At 31.9% G+C, this 24,089-nt stretch overlaps 3 protein-coding genes across 3 annotated transcripts; all 3 read left to right on the top strand.

Moving 5' to 3' along the window:
* Positions 1 to 10: 10 nt before the first annotated feature.
* LOC109791604 (1-aminocyclopropane-1-carboxylate oxidase homolog 1) lies at positions 11 to 5,824 on the top strand. Its single transcript, XM_083075207.1, has 3 exons — positions 11 to 689; positions 4,357 to 4,678; positions 5,292 to 5,824. Exons 1-3 carry the CDS (start codon positions 142 to 144, stop codon positions 5,544 to 5,546), a joined length of 1,125 nt encoding a protein of 374 aa, XP_082931333.1. The 5' UTR covers positions 11 to 141; the 3' UTR covers positions 5,547 to 5,824.
* Positions 5,825 to 6,805: 981 nt separating this feature from the next.
* On the top strand, positions 6,806 to 10,071 carry LOC109791598 (1-aminocyclopropane-1-carboxylate oxidase homolog 11). Its single transcript, XM_020350908.3, has 3 exons — positions 6,806 to 7,523; positions 8,392 to 8,713; positions 9,466 to 10,071. Exons 1-3 carry the CDS (start codon positions 6,979 to 6,981, stop codon positions 9,721 to 9,723), a joined length of 1,125 nt encoding a protein of 374 aa, XP_020206497.1. The 5' UTR covers positions 6,806 to 6,978; the 3' UTR covers positions 9,724 to 10,071.
* A 2,071-nt stretch (positions 10,072 to 12,142) lies between these two features.
* LOC109791602 (1-aminocyclopropane-1-carboxylate oxidase homolog 1) lies at positions 12,143 to 17,194 on the top strand. Its single transcript, XM_020350912.3, has 4 exons — positions 12,143 to 13,153; positions 14,195 to 14,516; positions 15,922 to 16,189; positions 16,827 to 17,194. Exons 1-3 carry the CDS (start codon positions 12,624 to 12,626, stop codon positions 16,177 to 16,179), a joined length of 1,110 nt encoding a protein of 369 aa, XP_020206501.1. The 5' UTR covers positions 12,143 to 12,623; the 3' UTR covers positions 16,180 to 16,189; positions 16,827 to 17,194.
* The last annotated feature ends 6,895 nt before the right edge of the window (positions 17,195 to 24,089 follow it).

Genomic DNA, 24,089 nt, shown 5'->3' with positions numbered 1-24,089 from the left:
TAAATTATGCATACTTGTTCCACAATGGTGGCTAGCACTGTCTCCCTTCTCTAGCTATTCTATCTTTACAAGATATCAGTATCTAGTTATTTTTATCTCTGTTACACAGAAAAAACTTGCATTTTCTGGCAGTTTCCCAGTATGGCGGCCAAAGCCTCAAATCTGTTAGAGTCAGAGACAGGTAAGGATTCAACTTATGACAGAATAGCTGAAGTAAAAGCCTTTGACGAAACAAAACTTGGTGTGAAAGGGCTCTTAGAATCTGGGGTCACAAAGATGCCACGCATGTTCTATTCTACCAAGGTGGAGGATCACACTCAGACCTCACCATGTGACTCAAAGTTGAGAGTTCCCATCATAGACCTCCAAGACATAGACACAAACTCATCCCTGCGTGTGGAAGCACTTGACAAGATCCGAAGTGCATGCAAGGAGTGGGGGTTCTTCCAGGTGGTGAATCATGGTATTGGTGTTGAGGTTTTGGATGAGATGATATGTGGAATCCGTAGGTTTCATGAACAAGATGGTGAGGTGAGGAAAAGATTTTACTGCAGGGATTTGAATAAGAAAGTTAGGTATTTCTCCAATGGTACTCTTTTCAAAGACCCTGCTGCTAATTGGAGGGACACGATTTCCTTTTTTCTGACTCCTGACCCTCCAATGCCAGAAGAAATACCAGCAGTATGCAGGTAATGTTACCCTTCATAATAGTTTACTAATGAAAAGAACAAAGTGTTTTTAGTCCCTATACTTTGGTTAAAACGTTATAAAACGTGGTCGAGGTCCCTATACTTTCACATTGATGAATTTGATCTACAATCTTTAAAAAAAACACGTGAATTTAACCCTTTCTTAATTCTTAGTATCAGAGCCTGTTGGTGTGGTAGGGCTCTGTGGGATTTTTAATTCTTAGTATGCTTAGTGGTTGCAACATTGTTTGATCTTCCACATCAGAAAAGAATTGAGGTTTTGACCAAGGGAGGAAGAGAAGCAGTGTACCAGGGAGGAAAAGATGTCCCGCACTCATGAGGAAAAGAAGGAGTTTTCAAGTTTCGTCAGAAAACTTGTGAGGAAGGGGTTTTCAAGTTTTACCAAAAAAACTTGTAAGAAGAGGTTTTCAAGTTTCGCCAGAAAAACTTGTGAGGAAGATGGTTTTCAAGTTTCGTCAGAAAAACTTGTGAGAAGGAGTTTCCAAGTTTTGCCAGAAAACTTGTGAATGATGATGGATTAATGTGAGACTTTGGATGAAGGGAGGATATGTTGTGCCCAAAGTGTGTGGGTATCCTCCAAAGTCTCACATCAGGTAGTTTTGAAGAAGAGAAGTAGTAGACTACTACTATAAATAAGGGGTGATAGTTTGGGTCTATTCACCACAACAACTCTAGTTCTTGGGTTGGGGACTTGGGTAGTTGTGTGTCAAGAGATGGTTTGCAGTTTTTTCGTGCAAAAATTGTGTGAGAAGGTTTGTAATTTTATCCTTGTAAAAATTGCAAGTGGAGAAATAAAATAATTTATTGAGTGTATTTGTGGATGTAGGCAAGAATTGCCGAACCACGTTAATTTCTGAGTTTTTTTTTCTATTTTTGTTTCTCTCGTGTGTGTGCTTCCGCTGATGAAGTTTTCTTTTCCCACTAGTGTCCAACAAGTGGTATCAAGAGCTTGCTTCTTACAGTCTGTGAGGAAAAGTTTATTGAGCTAAACACATTGAGGTTGAGTGCAAACACAAAATTGAGTGATTTATTGTTTAAACAATTTTTGGTGCAAGGATGTCTACTTCCACCAATTCACCTGCAATTCCAATGTTTAATGGTGAAAATTATCATATTTGGGCCGTCAAGATGAAATTTGTTTTAAGATCTCAAGGCTTATGGAATGTTGTAATTTCTGAAGCTGATCCACCACCATTGAGAGAAAATCCAACCATTGCACAAATCAAAGCTTATGAGGAGGAGAAGCTGAAGAAAGATAAAGTCATCACTTGTCTACATGCAGGACTTGCAGATCATATTTTTACTAAAATCATGGATTTGGAAACACCTAAACAGGTGTGGGACAAGATTCAAGATGAATTTGAAGGCAGTAGCAGAGTCAAATCTGTTAGACTTCTCACATTGAAGAGAGAATTTGAATTGATGAAGATGAAGGATAATGAATCTGTCAAAGATTATTCTGGCAGATTAATGGATGTTGTGAACCAAATGTGACTTCTTGGTGAAACATCATTTATAGATCAAAAGGTTGTCGAGAAAATCATGGTTTCGGTGCCTGAAAGATTTGAAGCCAAGATTTCTGCAATTGAAGAGTCTTGTGATTTGCAAACTCTCACAATTACTGAATTGACCAGCAAACTTCACGCACAAGAGCAAAGAGTCTCCATTAGAAGTGATGAAGCTGTTGAAGGTGCCTTTCGAGCAAAGCACAATGGAAGGAATTTTGAAAAGTCACGAACTTTCAATAAGAACAAAGGAAAAGATGAAGGTTCTTCGAGAAAAGGAAATTTTTTGCCTTGTTTTCATTGTCAAAGAACCAACCATTCTAAAGAAGATTGTTGGTTTAAAGATAAACCACTTTTTCATTGTAATTTTTGCAATAAAAATGGTCATAGTGAAAAGTATTGCAGATTAAAGAAGAATCAGCCTGAACAACAACTAGAAAAACAGGCAAATGTGGTTGAAGAAAAAAATGATGATGAAGATGAGTATTTATTTATGGCATCTCAAGAATTCAATTCACATGAATTGAATACTTGGCTCATTGACAGTGGTTGCACTAGTCACATGACTAAATATTTATCATTTTTTACCTCCATTGACAAATCAATTAAGCCAAAAGTCAAGATGAGAAATGGTGAAATTGTACAAGCCAATGGAAAAGGTACAATTTCTATTGCAACCAAGAAAGGTATGATAATTGTTAAAGATGTTCTCTACATTCCAAAATTGGATCAAAATGTTCTTAGTGTTCCACAAATGCTAAGGAATGGTTATGGAGTCTCTTTTAAAGAGAATTATTGTTTTATCATGGATGAACATGGTTTAGAGATTGCAAAGATTGAGATGACCAAAAACGGTTTTTATTTGAAATTTGATTTGATTGAAGATCATGATTTTATTGCTAAAATTGATAAGAGTAATGTTTGGCATGAAAGATTTGGTCACACTTTTAAGCAAGATGTATTTGATATGACAAATTCCAATAAATGGTATTCAAAGACAGGAAGAGTTAGATTGAATAACAGAAGATCAATTGGCAGACATCTTCACAAAGGCACTTCCAAAAGGAAAGTTTGAGAACTTGAGAGGGAAACTTCGAGTTAATAGCTACTGATTCAAGGAGGAGTGTTGAGAATCTGAATCAGCATCTATTATTTGAGTTTATTTCATATTAATGGAGCATTATTAGAATTCCTACGGTTATGATTTTTTAATTATAGGAATTATAGGTGCTGTTACACTTTTATGAGTATTTATATTTGTCATTTAATTTTATGTTTATGAGCAGAATTTGTATCAACTTTCAATTATGTATTTAAAAGGTTACAAGTATGAATAAAATATATGAGTTTAAGTCTTCTAATTCTTCTTGAATTCCAACAAAAAGCATGATGAATTCTTAAAGATGAGAGACTAAATCCACATGTTTATCAGTATGAAAGTATAAGGACTTTGACCACATTTGATCAAAAGTATAAGGACTCGAAACATGTTTTTCTCTTACTAATTTTTAAGCTATTAACTAATTAGAAATCATCCTAGATATAATCTATGTAATTATTACAAGAATACATAAATTGAATGATTATCTGGGTATTGCAATTAAATTCTTAAGAAATAAGGTTTTCCAATGGTCCTGGTATTTATCATCAGTCTGTCTATGCAGTAAATTGAAAATTTAGTTGTTCATAGCTGTTCTAGGTTTTTTATGGAAAGTACAGTGTAATAACTCTGCAATGTAGTAGCTTATAATATCACTCATTGGTTCTCATCAATGATTGAAAATATTAAAATAAAGGTTCACTTTAAATTTTAAAAGAGTTTCATGCAAGCAAAACAGCAGAAAGCGGTGGGAGTGCTGCTTCACAAGATTTTTTTTCTTCTAAGCTTGTTAATGAGTACAAAAATATCACTGGTAAAATAGGTTGCATTTTTGTAATTATCATTCAAAAAGTTAAAAAATAAATTCCACACATTAAGCACCATCAGTAGTTTAGCAACAACTGTGCAAAAATTTTCACTCATGTTTATTACATCACACATTCACATGTAGTCCAAGTTACTTGTGCAATTCACTTGTAGACCCCCTATCAAATTTCGACCTTTTCCCTTTGTCTATGATGAAATAATAATGTTTTTGCAGGGACATTGTGATTGAATATTCAGAGAAAGTAAGGGCACTGGGCTTTACAATCTTTGAGCTATTCTCAGAGGCTCTTGGCCTTCATTCTTCTTACCTTAATGAATTGGAGTCTGCTGATGGACAATTTCTTTTGTGTCACTACTATCCACCATGCCCTGAACCTGAATTAACTATGGGTGCCTCAAAGCACACTGATAATAGTTTCTTGACAATTCTTCTACAAGACCAAATGGGTGGTCTTCAAGTTCTTCATGAGAATAAATGGATTGATGTTCATCCAGTGCATGGATCTCTTGTTGTAAACATTGGGGATTTTCTACAGGTAAACACATGTATAATATTTGAAAAGTTTCTAGCGGTCTTCTCTACATGTGTCCAAACTCCAAACCACTTTAACCAATTTTCTGTTATCTTTTCCTCAATTGGAGTCACACCAATATTTATTTTGTATCATGTCCTTCATGTTAACATCCTTATTTATGCCACTCTCACATTTTTCTCTTGGGTCTCTTTAAAGCTCAATATTCACCATCGTAGAATATAGTCGGATGTATAAATTTATAATAAAACTTCCTTTTGAACTTGATAAATATACCTCACGATCACAAACAACTCTTGGTGCCTTTATTTTAAGTTTTAACCATCTAATTTGTATCATGGTGAGACATCCTCATTATAGTGACCAAAAATATCTTCAGCTCTTTAATTAGATTATCATCTTTTTTTGATAAGTACGAAATATTATAATAATGGTATCAAGGTTTGAATCTAAGACCTTATGCATGTTACTCCAACCCCCAAAACGTCGTAACAAATGTCATGTTCTGCTTTATAAATTTTTGTGCTTCTGCCATCTATTATGATATATCAGAAATAAAATCTCAGACATACACAACTTTTGTTGATCATATTTATCAATCTCCTTGTTGGTGCAGCTTCTAACAAATGACAAGTTTGTTAGTGTCTATCATCGAGTCTTATCAAGGCATACAGGCCCTAGAATTTCTGTAGCAAGCTTCTTTGTTAACTCAACACCACAGGGTAGCTCAAAGGTTGTTGGTCCAATAAAGGAACTGTTATCAGAAGACAATCCACCACTCTACAGGGATACCACGGTAAAAGATGTCAAAGCACATTATTTTGAAAAAGGCCTTGATGGGAACTCTTCCTTGCACTCCTTTAGGTTGTGAAGTGACTGTTGAGAATTTGATTGGAGCACTCTCGATTCTCTTGGAGTTGGCTTTAGTGTGCATTTTATTATGGTTAACTTGTGCCATTGACTATGAATTATGATAATCAGTATCTTACTATCCTGTGAATTTTAAATTAACAGCATCAAGTTTTAGAGACAGAACAAGGTTAAGGCATCATCCTTAATCATTTGTACTGCACACGAGCAAAGCTTCTAGTTTCTGTATTATGATATTTATGATACAATATAGACTTCTGAGTATATTATTCTCAATTACACCCCTGAATTTATTTTATTTAGCGTTCTCATGAAAGAGTGGTTGGAATTGGACCACCTTCCTGATTAAATCAATCTACATACATAGTATATACTGTAACATAACATGTCACAGTACTTTGTTTGGAAAAAAGAAAACTAATAATCATGTCAACCCAGAAGTGATCGACCAAGATTTCAATTTACCAAAATGAATTAATTCAGTCAAAGCAACTCCAGACAATATTTTTAAAATCAAAATAGATGTTATAACAATGAAATTTCTGTTGAGAATTTAGTTTATTTAATTAGTTAAATTTTCTAATGAATTCAAATAATATGTAAATTAACTCACTAGGAGCGACTCAATAACAGGGATTTGGGTAATAAGCATAAGGTCATTGGTACTAACATTAGTGTGACGATTCTACACAAGAAAAAAAAAAGTTAATTAGGAACTTTTCAAAAGCAAATTGTATAATATAATGTGCTGAATAATGATTTTTCAGATGAAAAACGGATTGAGCAGTATTGCTTCTTTTTCAACCAAAATTTGTTTTATACTTTTATCTCCAGTGTTGTCATCGATTGAATCATCATGGCCCCTTTGGCCATAATTTTCCCCTTGGGACGTCAGCACCTTTATTTTAAGCAATTCTAACCCATCTAAGGAACCCGACCTGTATGACTTCTATAGTTTTTGTGAGAATCTTTAATTAAATAAGTTGGTTGTCTTAGTCAAGAGGGTGATGGATACAATATGTAGTACTATCAGTGAAGGTAAGCAGAAATATTTAATTCAAATGTGGTTTTCAAATAGAACAAGAAGGCTTAATTCATGTTTAGCCTCAAGCAGAGTAAATAATGAGTTTAAATCTTATGCACGGTCAGTGTAAAGAGTTTCACACTAACAACCAATCAGAAATCTTGGTTGATGTAGGTATGACTTTTAAGGTAGTTTTGTAAGACTTAAACTTATCATATATGGTAATTTCTTAATGAATGAAAGAGTAAAAACTGTGTGTTCCATCATGAATAGACTATTTTCTCAAATTATAAAACGTGCCTACTTTTTCCACCCTACCAACCAGCCATTTCATTGTCCTCCCTTCACTGTCTTTTTAAGGGAGTAACATAATTGGTGATTTGAGAGTATTTTCTGCAAGTTTCCCGACATGGTGGTCACAAGCACAAACAAGTTAGAGTCAGAGGCAAGTAACAATTCCACTTATGATAGAACAGCTGAAGTCAAAGCATTTGATGACACAAAACTTGGTGTGAAAGGCCTATTAGACTCTGGGGTAACAAAGATTCCACGCATGTTCCATCATGCCAAGTTAGACCTCAATGAGGCCACAAAAAGTGACTCAAAGTTGAGTGTCCCCATCATAGACCTCCAAGACATAAACACAAACTCATCCCTACATGCTGAAGTAGTGGACAAGATTCGAAGTGCATGCAAGAAGTGGGGTTTTTTTCAGGTGATCAATCATGGTATTGGCGTTGAGGTCTTGGATGAGATGATATGTGGAATTCGTAGGTTTAATGAACAAGATGATGAGGTGAGGAAAACCTTTTACTCCAGAGATAGCAATAAGAAAGTCAGATACTTCTCCAATGTTAACCCTTTCAGAGGCAAGGGTGCTAATTGGAGGGATACAATTTCATTTTTTCTAAGTCCTGATCCTCCCAATCCAGAAGAAATACCAGTAGTATGCAGGTAATGTTACTAGTACTAATTTTGCCACTTGACACCATCATGTGATTACTTATCCTTCGGGTGGCTTACAAGTGGTCTTGGTATTTGACCATGTTTGAATAACTTTGCAGTGAATTGAAAAATTACAAAGGTGGACCATTGTTACACTTACCTTTTTTATGGTACAAGATATATAAATCAATTTAACTAGTAAAAAGTATAACAAGTAAGTTATCTAAAGTAAGCAACTTAGTTTAGAAGAAAAGATTAGGCATCATAGTTAACAGGTAAACAATTAAAGTGGATTAAAAAAAATCTTTGATTTATTATGAAGTGTAGCATCAAATATTAATTAATTATTTTTTCCCTTGAAGTAAAGACTCGTTTCAAAGAGAAAATTATGATACGAGAAAATTAGTCATAAGATAAGTAGGTCTGTGAACATAGTCTGTTTTTATTATTATTTTTATTTATATCGATATTTACAAAAAATACTACGTGTGAAAAATAAGATGACATTTTTACAAGTATTAACAACAACAAAAAAGAAAACAAGAAAATCTGCAAAAAGTAAAACTCACCCTTAACAACAATATCTATGGAATATTTCTTATATTTCATATCTGTTACATGACATTTATTGGTCTCATCCAAAGTGAACAAGAGTATAAAATGAGAAACTAGGAGTATATCTGCTGTTGATTGAAAATTAGTTAAGCTTATGTAAAACACTTTAATTCCAATCAACAGTGAACTTACTTTTTCATTTTATACACTTACTCATTTTAGAACAGCCCAAGCCCCAGAGGATTTCACTTATGCATTTCACTTGTAGACCCTATCAAATTTTTGAACCTTTTCCTTTGATGACATAATCGTGTATCTTTAGAGACATTGTGATTGAATACTCAAAGAAAATAAGAGCATTGGGCTATACAATCTTTGAACTATTCTCAGAAGCACTTGGCATCAATCCTTCATACCTTAATGAATTGGACTCTGCTGATGGACAATTTATTTTGTGTCACTACTACCCTGCCTGCCCCGAACCTGAATTAACTCTGGGCACTTCAAAGCACACAGATAGTGATTTCATGACAATTCTTCTACAAGACCAGATGGGTGGTCTTCAAGTTCTCCATGAGAATCAATGGGTTGATGTTCATCCAGTGCATGGATCTCTAGTTGTAAACATCGGGGATTTTCTACATGTAAGTACTTTCTAAACACATGTATTTGTCATAATCATATTTTCTCTATTTTCTTGTAATTTTATCAACGTGAGTTGACACTAGCAAAAGGGGTTAGTCTCTCACAATGTGATGAAATAAGATTCAAATTCACATTAGCAAAAGTGTTCACATTTAGTATCCAACTGTACTTCAAACAAAATTGCCTAGGAGGCACTTGTGGAAACAAAAAAAAATATTACTTTCTTTGTAACAACAAAAGTTGATAAAAGAATTGCACAATGTTTAATTTAATGTAATTGGAGTTGTCAATCCATAACCTGCAAAACTCAATAAAAGGCAAGACTAGAAACCATGTAATGAAATAAAATGAGACCATATTCCTCTTCATGCATTGTTACTACAATTCAAATTAACTGTGTTTACACCTTTTCATTGCTAACTTACACTAGTCCTCTAGAAATCTAGTTTTACACAAAATTAGCATGGTCATCTACATTTACTTTGCTTACAGCAATAAGTTGGAAACTTTTCATAAGACATGGTGAACAACTGAACATAACAGCCTAAATTATTTTCGGCACTTTTATAGGATTTCCATCAATAACGAGTTATAATTACCAACTAGAATATCATAGAGAATGTCATGTTTTATTCTTGAAATTTTGGTACTTCTGCAATCTATTTTTATGATTTTGCCAATATAAATCACTGACATAACAACTTCTGATGATTATGTATATTTATCAATCTAGTCCTTTTGATTGGTGCAGCTTGTAACAAATGGCGTGTTCGTGAGTGCGTATCACCGGGTCTTAGCGAGGCATATAGGCCCCAGAATTTCAATAGCAAGTTTCTTTGTAAACACATCACCACAGGGTACATCTAAGGTTATTGGTCCAATAAAGGAACTATTATCAGAAGAAAACCCAGCAATGTTTAGGGACACTACTGTGAAAGATGTTATGGCACATTATTTTGATGAAAAAGGCCTTGATGGGAACACTCCCTTGCAGCCTTTCAGGTTGTGAATTAGTTTGGAGCACTCTTGATTCTATTGGAGTTGGCTTAAGTGTGCCTTTTATGGACTAAGATTTTCATTTTTCATTATCTAGTGAATTTTAATTTTTAAATAAGCTGCATCTAGTTCTAGAGATAGAACATGGTGAAGGCACTCTTAGATAATTTTTATTATAGAAGAGAAACGCTTATAGTTTTTGTATTATGATAATACAAAAAGATTGTTGTGTATATTATTCTCAGAGTACTTGAGACTATTTGTATGTAACCCTAATGAATAATGAGTGGCTGGAGTTGGAAATGGGGTACCCACCAATTTCAACCTATTGTGATGTGCCTCAACACTTGTTTCAGAACAACTGACAATCTTTTCAACTCATGGGTCATGGCTGATCAAACATAAGATTCAACTAGCCACTAGGTATATATGGATATGTACACTGCACAGGTATCTCAGTTTTATAAATACAAAAAAAAAAAAAAAAATAGTAATACAATATGTATTAAAAAGCATAAAAAAAAATCAGAGATACTCCCTTTCTATTTAAAAATTTATTGCACATTTAAATTTGATTTAGTGACATTTAGAATATGTGCGATATTAGGATAATTTTACTTAAATAATCCTAATTTTAAATTGAATGGAGTCATTTGTGAACTTAAACACTCGATTAATGAAAAGAAAATATTTAAATTGAATTTTAAATTTATTTAGTTATTATTGAATTGAGTGAATTTCATATCAATTCAACCCAACTCATTTTTTATTTCAAATTAATAAGTATGAAATAATATTTAGAAAAGAATTTTTATATCAATGAGTCAAGCTTTTGTAAAACTTATAGATTCAAAACTATTTTGAATCATTCATTCAAGGTAAGTCAAAGCATGATGAAAAATTTATTATCAAGATATCCAAATAGTTATATCATAAATATTAGGAAGTTAAAACTTCTCAAATGATGTCTAGAAGCACTAGGATTAAAAATATTAGTGTATTAGTTTTCTTCTTCTTCTTCATTTTTTTTTTTATAGAAAACTAGTTATTATGGATTTTTTTCTGTTTGAAATTATAATGAGATTTGTATTTATAATCTTGATTAACTTGTTTAATACACCAAAGAAGTAAAATGAAAGTACTAAGATCAAATTAGTAGTGAAGGGACCATTGTAGGTTGATATAAATGATCTAAGATCTAGTCCAAGATTGCATTTTCTATGATAGGTTAAACACTCTCTATAACCATTAAAACTTTACTTTGGTAACATATCTATTCAAGTAAATTTCTTAGTATCAAACGTGAGATTTCTCTAATGAGCCTTTATGAATCATCAACTCAACAGATAAAGTTAATTTTATGTCAAATTGAACACTACTAAATTACTAAGTGGACAATGATGCTTAGTCGAAGAATCTTTAGTATGTTCTTAGCTCCTTTAGTAATAATCTTAGAGGTGTCATTCACTATTTACCATTTTATTCATAAAAAAAAAAAAAAAGATTAGTAATGAAGGATTAAAATAGTATGTAATAGATCTTAAGTTTAAACTCTTCTATTATTGTCATTCTAATTTTTATGATAAAAAGGTGAAATGATAAAAATTAGAAGGTTAAAAGTAATAAAATTAATATTAATTTTTTGCTTACCTTTTATAATTTTTTCTTATTTAAAAGAAAATTATTTTATGAAGATAATACTTATTATTTTTGTGGGGCAAAAAATTATTTTGTTAAATACATATAAGTAAAATGTAAAATTTTGCGGGGACAATTCCCACCATAAAACTCAAAATGCATCCATCCATTAGGACTTGAGGTAGTAGTTGGTAACGTAGATATTTTTTATTTAGTTGTTGGTTTCACATAATAAAGATGATATAATACACTCTCGGTGTAAAACAATTTTAGGCGATCAATGAATCATAATTTATAAATTTATCAACTTTTAAAATATTAATAATAATCATCTTAAAAGTCATATAAACTGATTGATTATGTAAAATTTTTATTTTTATAACATATTTTATTAAATTCATAAAATATTGTAAAATGAGTTTAATTATAATGTATTATTAGTATTTTTTTTCTTCATAATTTGTAAGACTTTTAAAATAATTATTATAAATTTTCATAAACCTATCATTTATCGTAAATTATGATTGATTTTTCTTTTATCATCGATCGAATTTACAATCACATCAAGAATTCTATACTATAAATATACCACTAAAACCCTTATAATAAGATACAATGTGATGAAATCATAATGAATTGCACGACTATAGACAATAGGGGTTGATCAAAATTTACCACCCTGATCGAAGTCGTTTTAGCCGAAGAAAAAAAAAAAATGAAATGGAGATAATCGAGGTATGAATCTTAATCGATTTGGAAATATATTAAAAACAGTGAAGTGTGGTAGATTTGGGATTTGGGATTGAAACTAATGAAATTATCTATATCCACTCTCCAATTCCCATCTCTCACTTCCCTATCATGCATATCCTCATCAGTCATCTCCCCTACTCTATTTCTTTCTCCCTCTTCCCTGCTTTGCCACTCTCCTCATCTAAGGAGGAACATCAAAACAGTGTGAAAAAGCCTTCACTTTACCCCTCCCTCTGCTGTTGAGCTTTTTGACAAACCAAAATATTCCTCCAATTCGATAAAACTAAGAATCATGGTCCAACTTATCCAATATAATAATCGATTTGCAAACAAAACAACTCAATTTTTTTTCATCGGCTTTAGAAAATTAAGCCCCGGTTCTCAGGCTTAAAAGACACCATCCTTAAAAATAAAATCCGACACACACACGTGTGAACGAACACCAAGACAGACTTCGTAGCACACCAAACACTCACATTAAAAAAACATCACGAAGCTAATTTCGTAGCACACCAAACCATAATGGATGTCGCCGGCGCCGGAAGTTCCACACCCCACCACCGATTGGATCAACTAAAGGCCTTCGACCAATCCAAAGCCGGCGTCAAGGGCCTCGTCGACGCCGGCGTCACCAAACTCCCACCATTCTTCATCCGTCCGCCGGAAGACCTCGCCGCCGCCGACACACTTTCCCACGAGCCCCCCGGTGCCCACTTCAGGATCCCCGTAATCGACCTCGGGGACGTCGCCGGAGACCGCTCCGGCGCGGTGGCGGGTGTCCGGCAGGCGGCGGAGACGGTGGGGTTCTTCCAAGTGGTGAATCACGGGATACCGGTGACGGTGTTGGAGGAGGCGTTGGCGGCGGCGCGTGAGTTCCACGAGCTGGCGCAAGAGGTGAAGGGCGAGTATTATAGCAGGGAGCTTCTGAAGAAGGTGAAGTATGGAAGCAACTTTGATTTGTATCAGTCCAAGTATGCTAATTGGAGGGACACTCTTTTCTGTGTCATGGCTCCTCAACCTCTTGATCCTCAAGAAGTGCCTTCTATCATTAGGTAACTTTCGACTTTCAATATTCTTTTTTTTTTATCTGTGTATGAACTCAAGTTTCATTTGCATGGTATTGAGATTATTTAGTATGACTAAACTTACATGCAATTCAAATTAGATTTTTGGTAATTTATGTATCATAGTATGCATTAAATATCAACATAAATTTCGAGATGAATCTTCATCAATTTAATGGAAAATTAATACAGTATTAAAAAGCACATGAAAAATTACTCTATCCAATCCCAAATCATTTTTAAGGTTAAAACACATCTTAATAAATATTATTAATAAATTAGTATGTTTAGTTTAACATATCGCCATTTACCATTTATTATAAGAATAGTCGTGAAATAAGACATGATTATTAAATTGAAAATATGTAATAAAAAAAAAGACATTAATGAAACTTGAAATTTGTTCTACATCAACAATTTTAGATAAAAGGGAATACATCTATGGTTTTTCCTATTTACTTGTATGAGTTTTTTATGGATGGGGTTAGAAGAAAAAAATAAAATACTTTTTTTTATATATTTTTAATCTCTCAAATTTAGAAATAATTTTTTTTTTCAATTTTAAAATTGATTTTCAAGCATTTTAATTTGAAGAACAAAAATAACTTGTTACATTGTCTCTAATCAAAGGTCATTAACATATTTATCAAATAAAACTCACATATTAGTAAATTTTCACACAAAACTTATTAGTATCAAACTTTACCTTCAACTCAACTGATGTTCTACAAATGATTCAGCTTATGTCTGTCAATAATGCTATAGTTAGTCTAAAGAGTTTAAACCAAGTTGTTTTGAATTTTTAGAAACTAAAAGAGTCAATTCTAAATTTGAGAAATTAAAATAAATTTTCTTCAAATTTAAAAGACTAATGACATATGATAGAAATGTAGTCACCGTAGGGTAGAAATGTAGAGTCCTCAAATATGGATTTTTGTTATAATTGAAAAAAATGAAAAAGCAATTGTTTTGTACCTAAAATGATTTTTTTTTGTTTTTCTTTTGGGGGTGATTTGATTTGATATGTAGGGATATAACAATGGAATACTCTAGGCAAGTTCAGGTGTTGGGGAGAGTTTTATTTGGGTTATTATCAGAAGCACTTGGACTCAACACCGACCATCTTGAAAGCATGGATTGTGCAAAGGGACACTCAATATTGTTTCACTATTATCCATCATGTCCTGAGCCAGAACTCACTATGGGCACTACCAGGCACTCTGATCCTGATTTCTTAACAATTTTGCTTCAAGATCACATTGGAGGGCTCCAAGTTTTGAGCCATAATGGATGGGTTGATGTTCCCCCGGTTCCTGGAGCTCTAGTAGTAAACATTGGAGATCTACTACAGGTAAGTTGGTTCTATTTTCCAATTTTACTACTCGATGAATGAAATATACAACAAGATTGGTGTAAGAGTTACTTGTTAAGATCTCACGTCAATAAAAAAATAAGATGGAACTAGATTGAATTTCACATTTTTAAGATGACAAAAATCTATCTTAATAATTATTGAGTCTTTCATATAACTCATTATTAGACAAATTTCAAATTTTGTAAATTAATTTCACACTTAAAATGTTTGTGTCTTTAGTACGAGGGACATATTAAAATTCATACATCGATTAGAAATAACGTTAAATAATAGAATATAAGTGGGATCTCCAACATCACTTTTCTTTCTAAATGCTACAGTTGTATGACCTAAAAGATGTTGATGAAAATGTATTCCATTTGCACCCTAATGAAATCCTATATGATTTGCATTTACGACTAGTACTTGGGTTTCTTTAAGTTAGCAGATCACATTGTACAAGTTGATACTTTGATCATTCTAAATCTCAATGTGTGCCATATAATATTGATGTGAATTCAATGCATTACATCTGATGAGTAATTTATAAGTTCTTTTTTAACATTCACAACTACATTAGTTGAGTTTGAGTACAAGTTTTATTGTTTATTTTCAACATATAGTATTACTAGTATTTTAGTCTATATAATGTACAAATATGTTTATATTGTATAATATAATTAAAATTTATAATAAATTATATAAAAAAATACTATATTTGAATATATAAATTATATTTAAAATAAATATATATAAATATTTTTAAACATATAAATTATATTTTAAATTTACAATTAATAATCTGTATTGTAAAAAATATTTTTTATTTATTGATAATTTATTTTAAAATATTAATATTTAATTAATAATTAATTATGATAAATAAAAAATGAATTACATAAGAGGTTATAAAAATTCCTACAAAGGTTCCCATTGGAAAATAGGAAGTTGATTCATATCCTTATCTTATCATTCATATCCTTATAGCTTAATCAACTGGTATGAGGTTGTTTCAATTTAACCAGTACTTGAATTTAAACTCTGCAATTGTGTTAAATACTAAAAATAGGAATTTTACCACCTACAATAATCTTATCAAACACAAATAAGTTTGTCTTCTAAAATTAGATTCGATGTATTTTTTTATGATGAGCATTACTTTTGTCATCATCATTATATTTAGACCTTTTTCCATTGAATTGGTGTTAATTACATATGAGAATAAGCATCAGCTGCTATGATTCTACAATAATGAGACTAATTTGCAGGACTAAAGACTGATCCTACCTGTTCTTAGTTTTCACATACATCTCTCTGCCTCTATGTTTGCATGAGTTTGAATTCAATCATCGGTATGAAGAAATTATTGGCTAAAAGTGGATTTTATGTTGCAAAATTGCAGCTAATGTCCAACGACAGATTCAAAAGTGTGGAGCACCGTGTGCTTGCAAACCACATAGGGCCTAGAGTATCGGTGGCATGCTTTTTTACTCTTCATCTGCATCCAACAACAAGATTGTATGGACCCATCAAGGAACTATTGTCAGAAGATAACCCCCCAGTTTATAGGGAAACATCACTCAAAGATTTCATTGCTTACTATGATAACAAGGGACTTGATGGGAATTCAGCTCTTGCCCATTTTATGATACCACGATAAATACGAAGGTGTAAGTCTGATTTTTGTTGGTTTTCACAATAAGTTCTTAGGTTGTCATAAATTGCAATGATCATGCATCTCATGAGCAAGAGTTATAGACATAATTTTGAATGTAAAATACACTTTTAACATGTAAAATCTGGTTCAAACTTTTGGCTCCTAACTTGCAATTTGCTTGCCAGTGTTTCTTAATTTTTATGACAATTTATTGCCAGACGACATTCATTTGTTTTATTTATATATATGGAAGCAACATCTAATCAAAATATGATACCTATTTTACTGGACTGCACACTCCCAATTTGCAGTTAGTAATTTGATGGCTAGAAACCACTTGTGGAAATTAAAGAAGGCTAATGGCATTCTCTTCATTGACTTAATGTCTCTCAACCTTTCTCAGCTAATCTTAAATAAGTTTTCAGAAATGTGATATGTGATTCAACACAAGTCACTCCAACTTGATAAGGCCAAACTAATAGAGCTCAAAGAATAAGAGGGGGCCTCAATAGAAAATTCCCATTGAATTGATACATTGATAAAAGATACAATGATAGTGTGTTAATGCTCTATTTATAGAGTTCATTTCTAACAAACTAATATCTTTACAAACTAGTTATTCTTAACAAGTTTCTTAACTTCCATGGCAGTTTCAACGAGTTATAGTAGCATGCTTTATCAGTTAAAACCTTTCACCCGACAATTCAAAACTCTATGTGGAACTAGCTAGAAGGGATTTGCTGATAGAGAAAAATTCTTAGTGTACCAAGAAATCACAGTTGTAACAATGTAGCACATTACAACGTCGAAGGAGATCAAGTCTGCTTGAAACGTGATATATTGAGAAATCTGGCATGTTCCGTTTGCTGTTCCTAAACTCTTAAATGTTGGTTGAAGAGGTCTGAAAATTTTGTTCAGTACGTAAATTGTAAATGAACATATAAAAATCTATCAAACGTTATTGAAAACCAGACATAAACTGTCGCGATGCGCAGATAAAAAGGTAAATTATTCAAAATTAGATAATATATTATGAGTTAATTATTTATACATTGCCAGTGTAAAATTTTTTTTACAGTAATAACCAATTATATCTTTTAATTGTGTCATGTCACTGTTAAAAGTAAATGTGTTTATAGTGACATGACACAATTAAAAGATATAATTGTTTGCCAGTGTAAAAAAACTTTACACTGACAATTGGCTTAATTAGATCAGGATCGGTTACATTTGAAAAATAATTGGCTTCAATTTTATTTAATAATTTCAGACGGATTTAAATCCGTGGGAAATGCCGTCGAAAATTTCAGACGGATTTAAATTCGTCGAAAATTTCATCGGAAATTTCATCAGTTAAAAATCCGTCAGAAATCTAAATCCGTCGGAAATTTTCGACGAATTTTTGTCCGTGGAAAATTATCCGTGGAAAATTTAACTTTTTCTTGTAATGAATATATAGGTGATTAACTCATATATTATTTTATTAGTTAATGCATTAGTTTTAAATATATTGTTTTTAATTATGTAATATATATTTATTAGTTAACTAAGTAAATTTATTACAACTCATTTTTTTTCTTAAATTTAAGTAAATTTCAACTATTTTTTGCTGAATTTAATAATAATCTTTTTAAAATATCTCTTTTTTGATGCATGATTTCTTAATTAGTTGCATTACTTATTTATTTATTTATTTATTACATTTATAACAAAGATAATTTCAGAAAAATATTATGAAATTTGTAAAATTTAATACTAATAATTAGTAATTTTTTGCTTTTATTTTTTTTATAATTGAGAATAAAGGAAGTATATATTTGAAACAACAATTATGATTATGTAAAGAGTGATATAATAAATCAAACCAACTCAAAAATAATTTAAAACTCGATTTGATAATTAACTCGTTAAATTTGATTCATGAACTAAATGAGTTGAATTTAAGTTAAAGATTGAGCTCGATAAATAAATAGGACAAACTTGAGTTGTGTATGATTCAACTTATTTAGTTCATGAATTAGGTTGGTACATAAATATATGATTTATATAATTAATTTTTTATTTAATGTCACCTTATTAAAATTTTAAAAAAAAACTTTTAAAACTTAATTAGCTATAAGTTAATAATAATAAAAGAAGTGAACACTTTAGAATTTCATGGTTATGCACCGAAATTTTCATTATTTTATGTAAGGTGAAGTAATTTTAATTTAAACGAACTTTAATTTTAACTATGTTTTTTTAGAATTATACCTTGTAATATAACAAAAATAATAAAAATAAGTTATGTTTTGTCTTTTAAAAAAGTTAAACAATTATTTATCTTAAAATTTATTATTAAATTGAAATTTTGAAATAAATAAGGTTAAAAAAAAGTTTAATTAAATAAATTATTTAAAATAAAGGCATCTTTATTTGAATAGATAAATTCATTTAAAGAAACTTTTTTCTCCAACATTTTATGGGTTGTGTGTTTTGAATTTATAATATAAAAATTTGCTCATTATAATTAAATCGTATTATAACTAAACGAAATATAGTTCAATACTATTGTAATATATTAATATCTATATTAACTGAAATGAAATCTTTCATAATTTAATTTTAAAATATTGTTTTATTTTTATTCTTTTATTGTTAGATTTAAATTCGAAAATATAAAAGTCAAGTGAATAAAAGCCGTTAAAGAGGTTCATGGATATTTTCAAATAAATTTAAGTGAATCAATATTTGTTTTAATATTTTAATAAATTAGTAAATTGATAAAATATACCTAAATTTATTATTTTCAAATATGTAATTCCTTATTCAAAAATCTAATTGATATATAGGGTTAGCTTTTGGGAAAAAAATTGGTTTATTTTCATTTAAAATCAATATTAATATTAATTACTATAACATTTATTATTTTGCTTAATTATAACCGAATCAAATTTACTACCTTAACTAATTAACATAGTTATCGTTAATTTATATAAAAGCTAATATAATAATAATTATTATTAATTATTAATATATACAATTTTTAATTAAATGAAATTTTAAATTATAAGCTACTCTATGTTATCATAAGGTAATTTACAAAAGAAACATCTACTTCAGACATCTCCTTATGCTTCTAGCAGTTATCTCCTAGCTTATACTTGTCATGCTCCCATACATCGTATGATCATCACAGTCCAAACCATATGGAAACATGCAAGGATAAGATTAATATTGTTTTTACATTTTATTTTATTTTTTAATTATTTTTTATTTTGTGGTAAAATTATCTTCATTTTTAGTGAAGAAAAAATTTTACTTACTTCAAGAATAAGTCTTGATAGATTTATTCTATTTAATAATTAATGTTCTATATCAAATTTTTAAGAATTTAATTGTTAAATTAAAAAGTTTTTCATGTATATTTATAAAAAAATTTAAAAAATTAAAAATCATATGATACTTCGTTAAATTAATTCAAATTAACATACAAAATATTTTTGTTTTAAATGAATGTAAAAATTTAGAGGACACTAAAAGAAAATAAATTAATAATTTTATTATGTTTATCTTATTAAGTTTAAATAAGTTACAAAAAATTATAAAGTGACACTTAAATATTTATTCAGATAGAAAGAGAAAAAGAAAAAGTTATTACTCTATTTATAAGATAATTGTATTTTATAAAAATAAGTAATTTTAAAATTTTTACCATAAAAAAATATTTTTCAAACTTATTATATTTTTTAATAAAATAATAAATAATATTCTATTCTCAATTTTGGAACGGCCCGTTCTGAATCTAGAACGGGTCGTTCTGGTTTCAGAACGACCCGTTCTGATATACTCTTGGTGTGTTAATTTTGCATCTGGAACGACCCGTTTTAGATGCAAAATTAACACACCAAGAGTGCATCCAGAACGGTCCGTTCTAGTTTCAGAACGGGCCGTTCTGGTTCCAGGTATTTTCAAAAAAATTGGCATCCACCTATGCATCTACGTGACATCCACGTGGCCAACAGTTAACACCGTTAAAGAAATTTGGACGGAAGTCCCACATTGAAACCAATTAATTTATTAGGGACCTAATTGAAACCAGTTAATTAATTTGGGACCAAATTGAAACCGAAAATAAAAGTGTGACTAAATTGAAACAAACAATTATTATAAATGACCAAAATAGGTTTTTAGCCTATTTAAAAACAATTTACAACACTGGTAATCTAACAACACTATCATCATTATCATACTTGTTCAACATACAACGTACAACACATAAACAACACATATATAGGAAAATAACTTACAACACTAGCAACTTAACATCAGTATCATCATCAAATAGTTCAACATACAACACATGCAACTTAACATCACTGTCATCATTTTTATCAACTTGTTCAACATACAATACATAATACTAAAACAACATATGAATGTAAAAGCAACCTGCAACACAACGTCACTACCAACAATAATAGCTTATTCATCATGCAACACACAACACATAGACAACATACATCTCAACAGAACCTTCACAACAAGTCAACACATACAACTCATATCATCACAATATCAACTCATCAACACATAGCATTTTAACTCGGAGATCTCCTACAACACAGGGTGAGCAACTTAAGTGGTTAGGTCCTATCGAACTGACAACACAGAACCTTTTTGGGCTTGCTAGGTAAATAAAAAATTTGGATAAAGATCTACAATACGATAACGGTTTCTCAGACTTTGTCACTTAAACATTAAGGAAGTATAGTACTATGTCAGGATAGGACAACTGGGTTTAGGCCTACCACGACATTAGCTAGCTCAATTAAGCCACATATGGGATTAGTCTACTGACTATTCTCCAAATACTACAACCCTCCGATACTCGGTTAGGAACTAAGTTCCCGACTTCGAACTTTACTCGAATTGGCCGCTTGTAATCAGTATAGCTCGACCTTGCCCCTATACCGTGGTTTCTTCATACACGCGTGCCTCAACTTTGCTCACACACAGTATCAACTAATTCCTAGAGGAGAACAACACATCATCCACTCCAAGGGACAACTTCCCAAGGAGGGTTTTTCAACAAACTGGGCGTTTAGAGCACCATAACACTCTCAATATTAACACAATGGGATGAGCAACTTCAAAAACATCTCCTCTAGTCTTAGTGATCAACAAATCATCATCACAACACAACAACACAATTATCATCTCATCAACTCAACTATCAACTCATTTCAACTTTAAACAACACAGTCAACTCCACAGCTTAAAAGCTCAACTCACAATTTACAACTTGTTATCTCGTTTGACAAGTGTACCAAATCGTATAAGTAGTTCAATGAAAGTATGAGTATCGTCTCCCAAGAGACTTGCGCAACACTTTGCAATTTCACTTGTTATACTAACTAAGCTACCGAAGAGCAATAAGAGTTTGATTTGCTGTAGTAAATAATGTAAACAAGCAATAACAATTCTTTTTGGTATTTTGGTAAACACTTAGAGTGCAAAACTTTATTCTAATGCAATATTTATAAATTGTTGGGGTTTAACTTCACTAAACCTTCCTCTCATGCTTATCACTAAGTTCACAATAGTTATTATTCAGAATTTTATCAATCACTCTCAAAAGTAACCAACCCTAATCTCTTACAAGTTGGCATCTAAGTTGCTAGCTTAAACTATCAATCTTTTGCATAGTTTAACCAAGAAACCAGCTTTAAAAACAAGAGCTTAAGAAAGACCAATGGCATTTACTCTATCTCTAGCAATAAGCACCATTAGCTGCTCTATTTCAAGTCAAAGGTTTAAAATCATTTCTCAATCTCTTAAAAACCTTAAGTTCAAGTTAAGGGTGATCAAGCCATAACAAGCATTATGCACAGAAAAAGAGCAATAAAACTGAATAACAACTTAGATTGATAGCTTAGAGTTTACATATGACAATGGGTTTAGTTACATCAAACCCCAACAAGGATGAGTTTAGCTACACATAGACATGTAGAACTCTACAAATGGTGAAGAAAGGAAGAAGCTTGATCTTGAAGGTTCCAGAGCACTCCAGCCGCCACACACACTCCAAGAATGATCCTCCTTACTTATTTCCTCGAAAATCCCACTTTTAGGTCATAAAAGCTTTTGTCTTATGTGAATAATGACATGTCAACATAATCCACGCTAAGCGTGAGAGCCACGCTAAGCTTGGGGATAGGTTTGGAGTGAAATGAGGTTCTGGGACTCCCACGCTCAGCCTCAGTTCCACGCTCAGCGTGGGGATCAAAATTCTGTTCCAGGGATTCTCTGCCATCCTGAGGCTAAGCGTGGATCTGGGGCTTAGCCTGGGGACTTAACCAAAAATTCCTTCAACTTCAAATTCTCCACTTTGTGCTTAACTTCCTTCCTTCTTTCCTAGCTTTCTCCTAAACTACAAAACAACAACCAAATACTTGTAAGTTACCTAAAAACATGATTCAAAAACAAAATGTGATCACCTAACAATTTAGATATGTTTTGAGTTAAAAACAAAGTCTAAAGCAAGGAAAATTGATATAAGTGCTTCAAACTAGGCCATAAACTTAATGAAATCAAATCACTTATCACAACTCAACCATGGTAAAGTAATATCTTTTCAACACATAGTATAACATACAACTTTATATCAATATACAACTCTTATCTAACGACTTAGCAACATAGTCTACTAATAACTTTTGTAAAAATCTCAACACATCTACATACTTCACATCATGTTTCTCACAACTCACAACATTTTCATCATGCACTTCAGAACTCTCAACTATATCATCTCATCATATTTCACAACATATAAATAGTCCACACATAACATAAAGCAACTTTAACAACATACCACATATTCAACACATTTCTATTTAGCACAACAACTTACTCAACGTATAACTCTTCAACTCATTTAGCACCTATACACAACTACACAACTTCACAACTCAACTACAACACGCATCTCACATCTCACTACTAAGTATCCTCATCATGTTGCACACCATCATCGTTCAACGCAACACACATTAACCCATGCTATGCAATCATCTCTAACTACTTACAATATTCACAACACATCATAGCTACTCATACATCTCTTTTACAACTCATCATCATCACAAAAGCATCACCTACACTACAAGAAAATTGCGAATTAGAGAGTGATAGATCCCTCGCAAATCCCTCGCTAAACAAAATGGCGAGGGACTAGCGAGGGATTTGCGAAGGACTATTCCCTCGCTAAATTCAAGTCACTAATTAGCAACGGATGCATATCCCTCGCAATTCCCTCACTACATTCCTTCGTTTTTCCCTCGCAACCAGCTTCGCTAGTCCATCGCAAATTTGTGCCGCTAATTCTTCGTTGTCGCCTCGCAAATTTAGAACCTAAATTCCCTCGCTAATTGCATTTAATATTTCCTCGCTAAAACGTCGCAAAACCTTCGCAAGATAACCTTCGCTACTTTGTCGCTACTCCATTGCAAAATATTGTTTAATTATTTCCTCGCTAATCTTTCGTCACTCCGTCGCAATTATCCCTCGCGATATTGTCGCTAATTCCTCACAAAGCTGTAGCAATATATCAATTGAGGCCATTTGCAAATCCCTCGCTAACCCCTCGCAAATATGTCCTTCGCAAATCCTTCGCTAATCCCTCGCAAATATGTCCTCCGCAAATCCCTCGCTAAACCCTCGCAAATATGTCCTTCGCAAATCCCTCGCTAATCCCACGCAAATCCATCAAAGCATATGGATTGAGTTCCCTCGCGAATACCACGCTAATCCCTCGCGAAACCTTCACAACATATCTTTTGAGTTTCCTCGCGAATCCCTTGCTAATATCTCGCGAAACCTTCCTAATTTATCTATATATATACATTATTCTCTCATGAATCCCTGTAAAT

This window comes from Cajanus cajan, chromosome 1 (assembly GCF_000230855.2).
Source record: "Cajanus cajan strain Asha chromosome 1, NIPB_CcT2T_4, whole genome shotgun sequence".
NCBI classification, from domain to species: Eukaryota; Viridiplantae; Streptophyta; class Magnoliopsida; order Fabales; family Fabaceae; genus Cajanus; species Cajanus cajan.
The sequence above is the reverse complement of the archived record's forward strand: the minus strand, read 5'-3'. Positions and strand labels throughout refer to the sequence as shown.

Excerpts from the sequence above, each read along its gene's own strand:
- LOC109791604 (XM_083075207.1), top strand. The coding sequence starts at position 142 with ATGGCGGCCAAAGCCTCAAATCTGTTAGAGTCAGAGACAGGTAAGGAT. Across the intron at positions 690-4,356 it reads GAAATACCAGCAGTATGCAG|GGACATTGTGATTGAATATT; the intron begins GTAATGTTACCC and ends ATGTTTTTGCAG. Across the intron at positions 4,679-5,291 it reads ACATTGGGGATTTTCTACAG|CTTCTAACAAATGACAAGTT; the intron begins GTAAACACATGT and ends TTGTTGGTGCAG.
- LOC109791598 (XM_020350908.3), top strand. The coding sequence starts at position 6,979 with ATGGTGGTCACAAGCACAAACAAGTTAGAGTCAGAGGCAAGTAACAAT. Across the intron at positions 7,524-8,391 it reads GAAATACCAGTAGTATGCAG|AGACATTGTGATTGAATACT; the intron begins GTAATGTTACTA and ends GTGTATCTTTAG. Across the intron at positions 8,714-9,465 it reads ACATCGGGGATTTTCTACAT|CTTGTAACAAATGGCGTGTT; the intron begins GTAAGTACTTTC and ends TGATTGGTGCAG.
- LOC109791602 (XM_020350912.3), top strand. The coding sequence starts at position 12,624 with ATGGATGTCGCCGGCGCCGGAAGTTCCACACCCCACCACCGATTGGAT. Across the intron at positions 13,154-14,194 it reads GAAGTGCCTTCTATCATTAG|GGATATAACAATGGAATACT; the intron begins GTAACTTTCGAC and ends TTTGATATGTAG. Across the intron at positions 14,517-15,921 it reads ACATTGGAGATCTACTACAG|CTAATGTCCAACGACAGATT; the intron begins GTAAGTTGGTTC and ends GCAAAATTGCAG.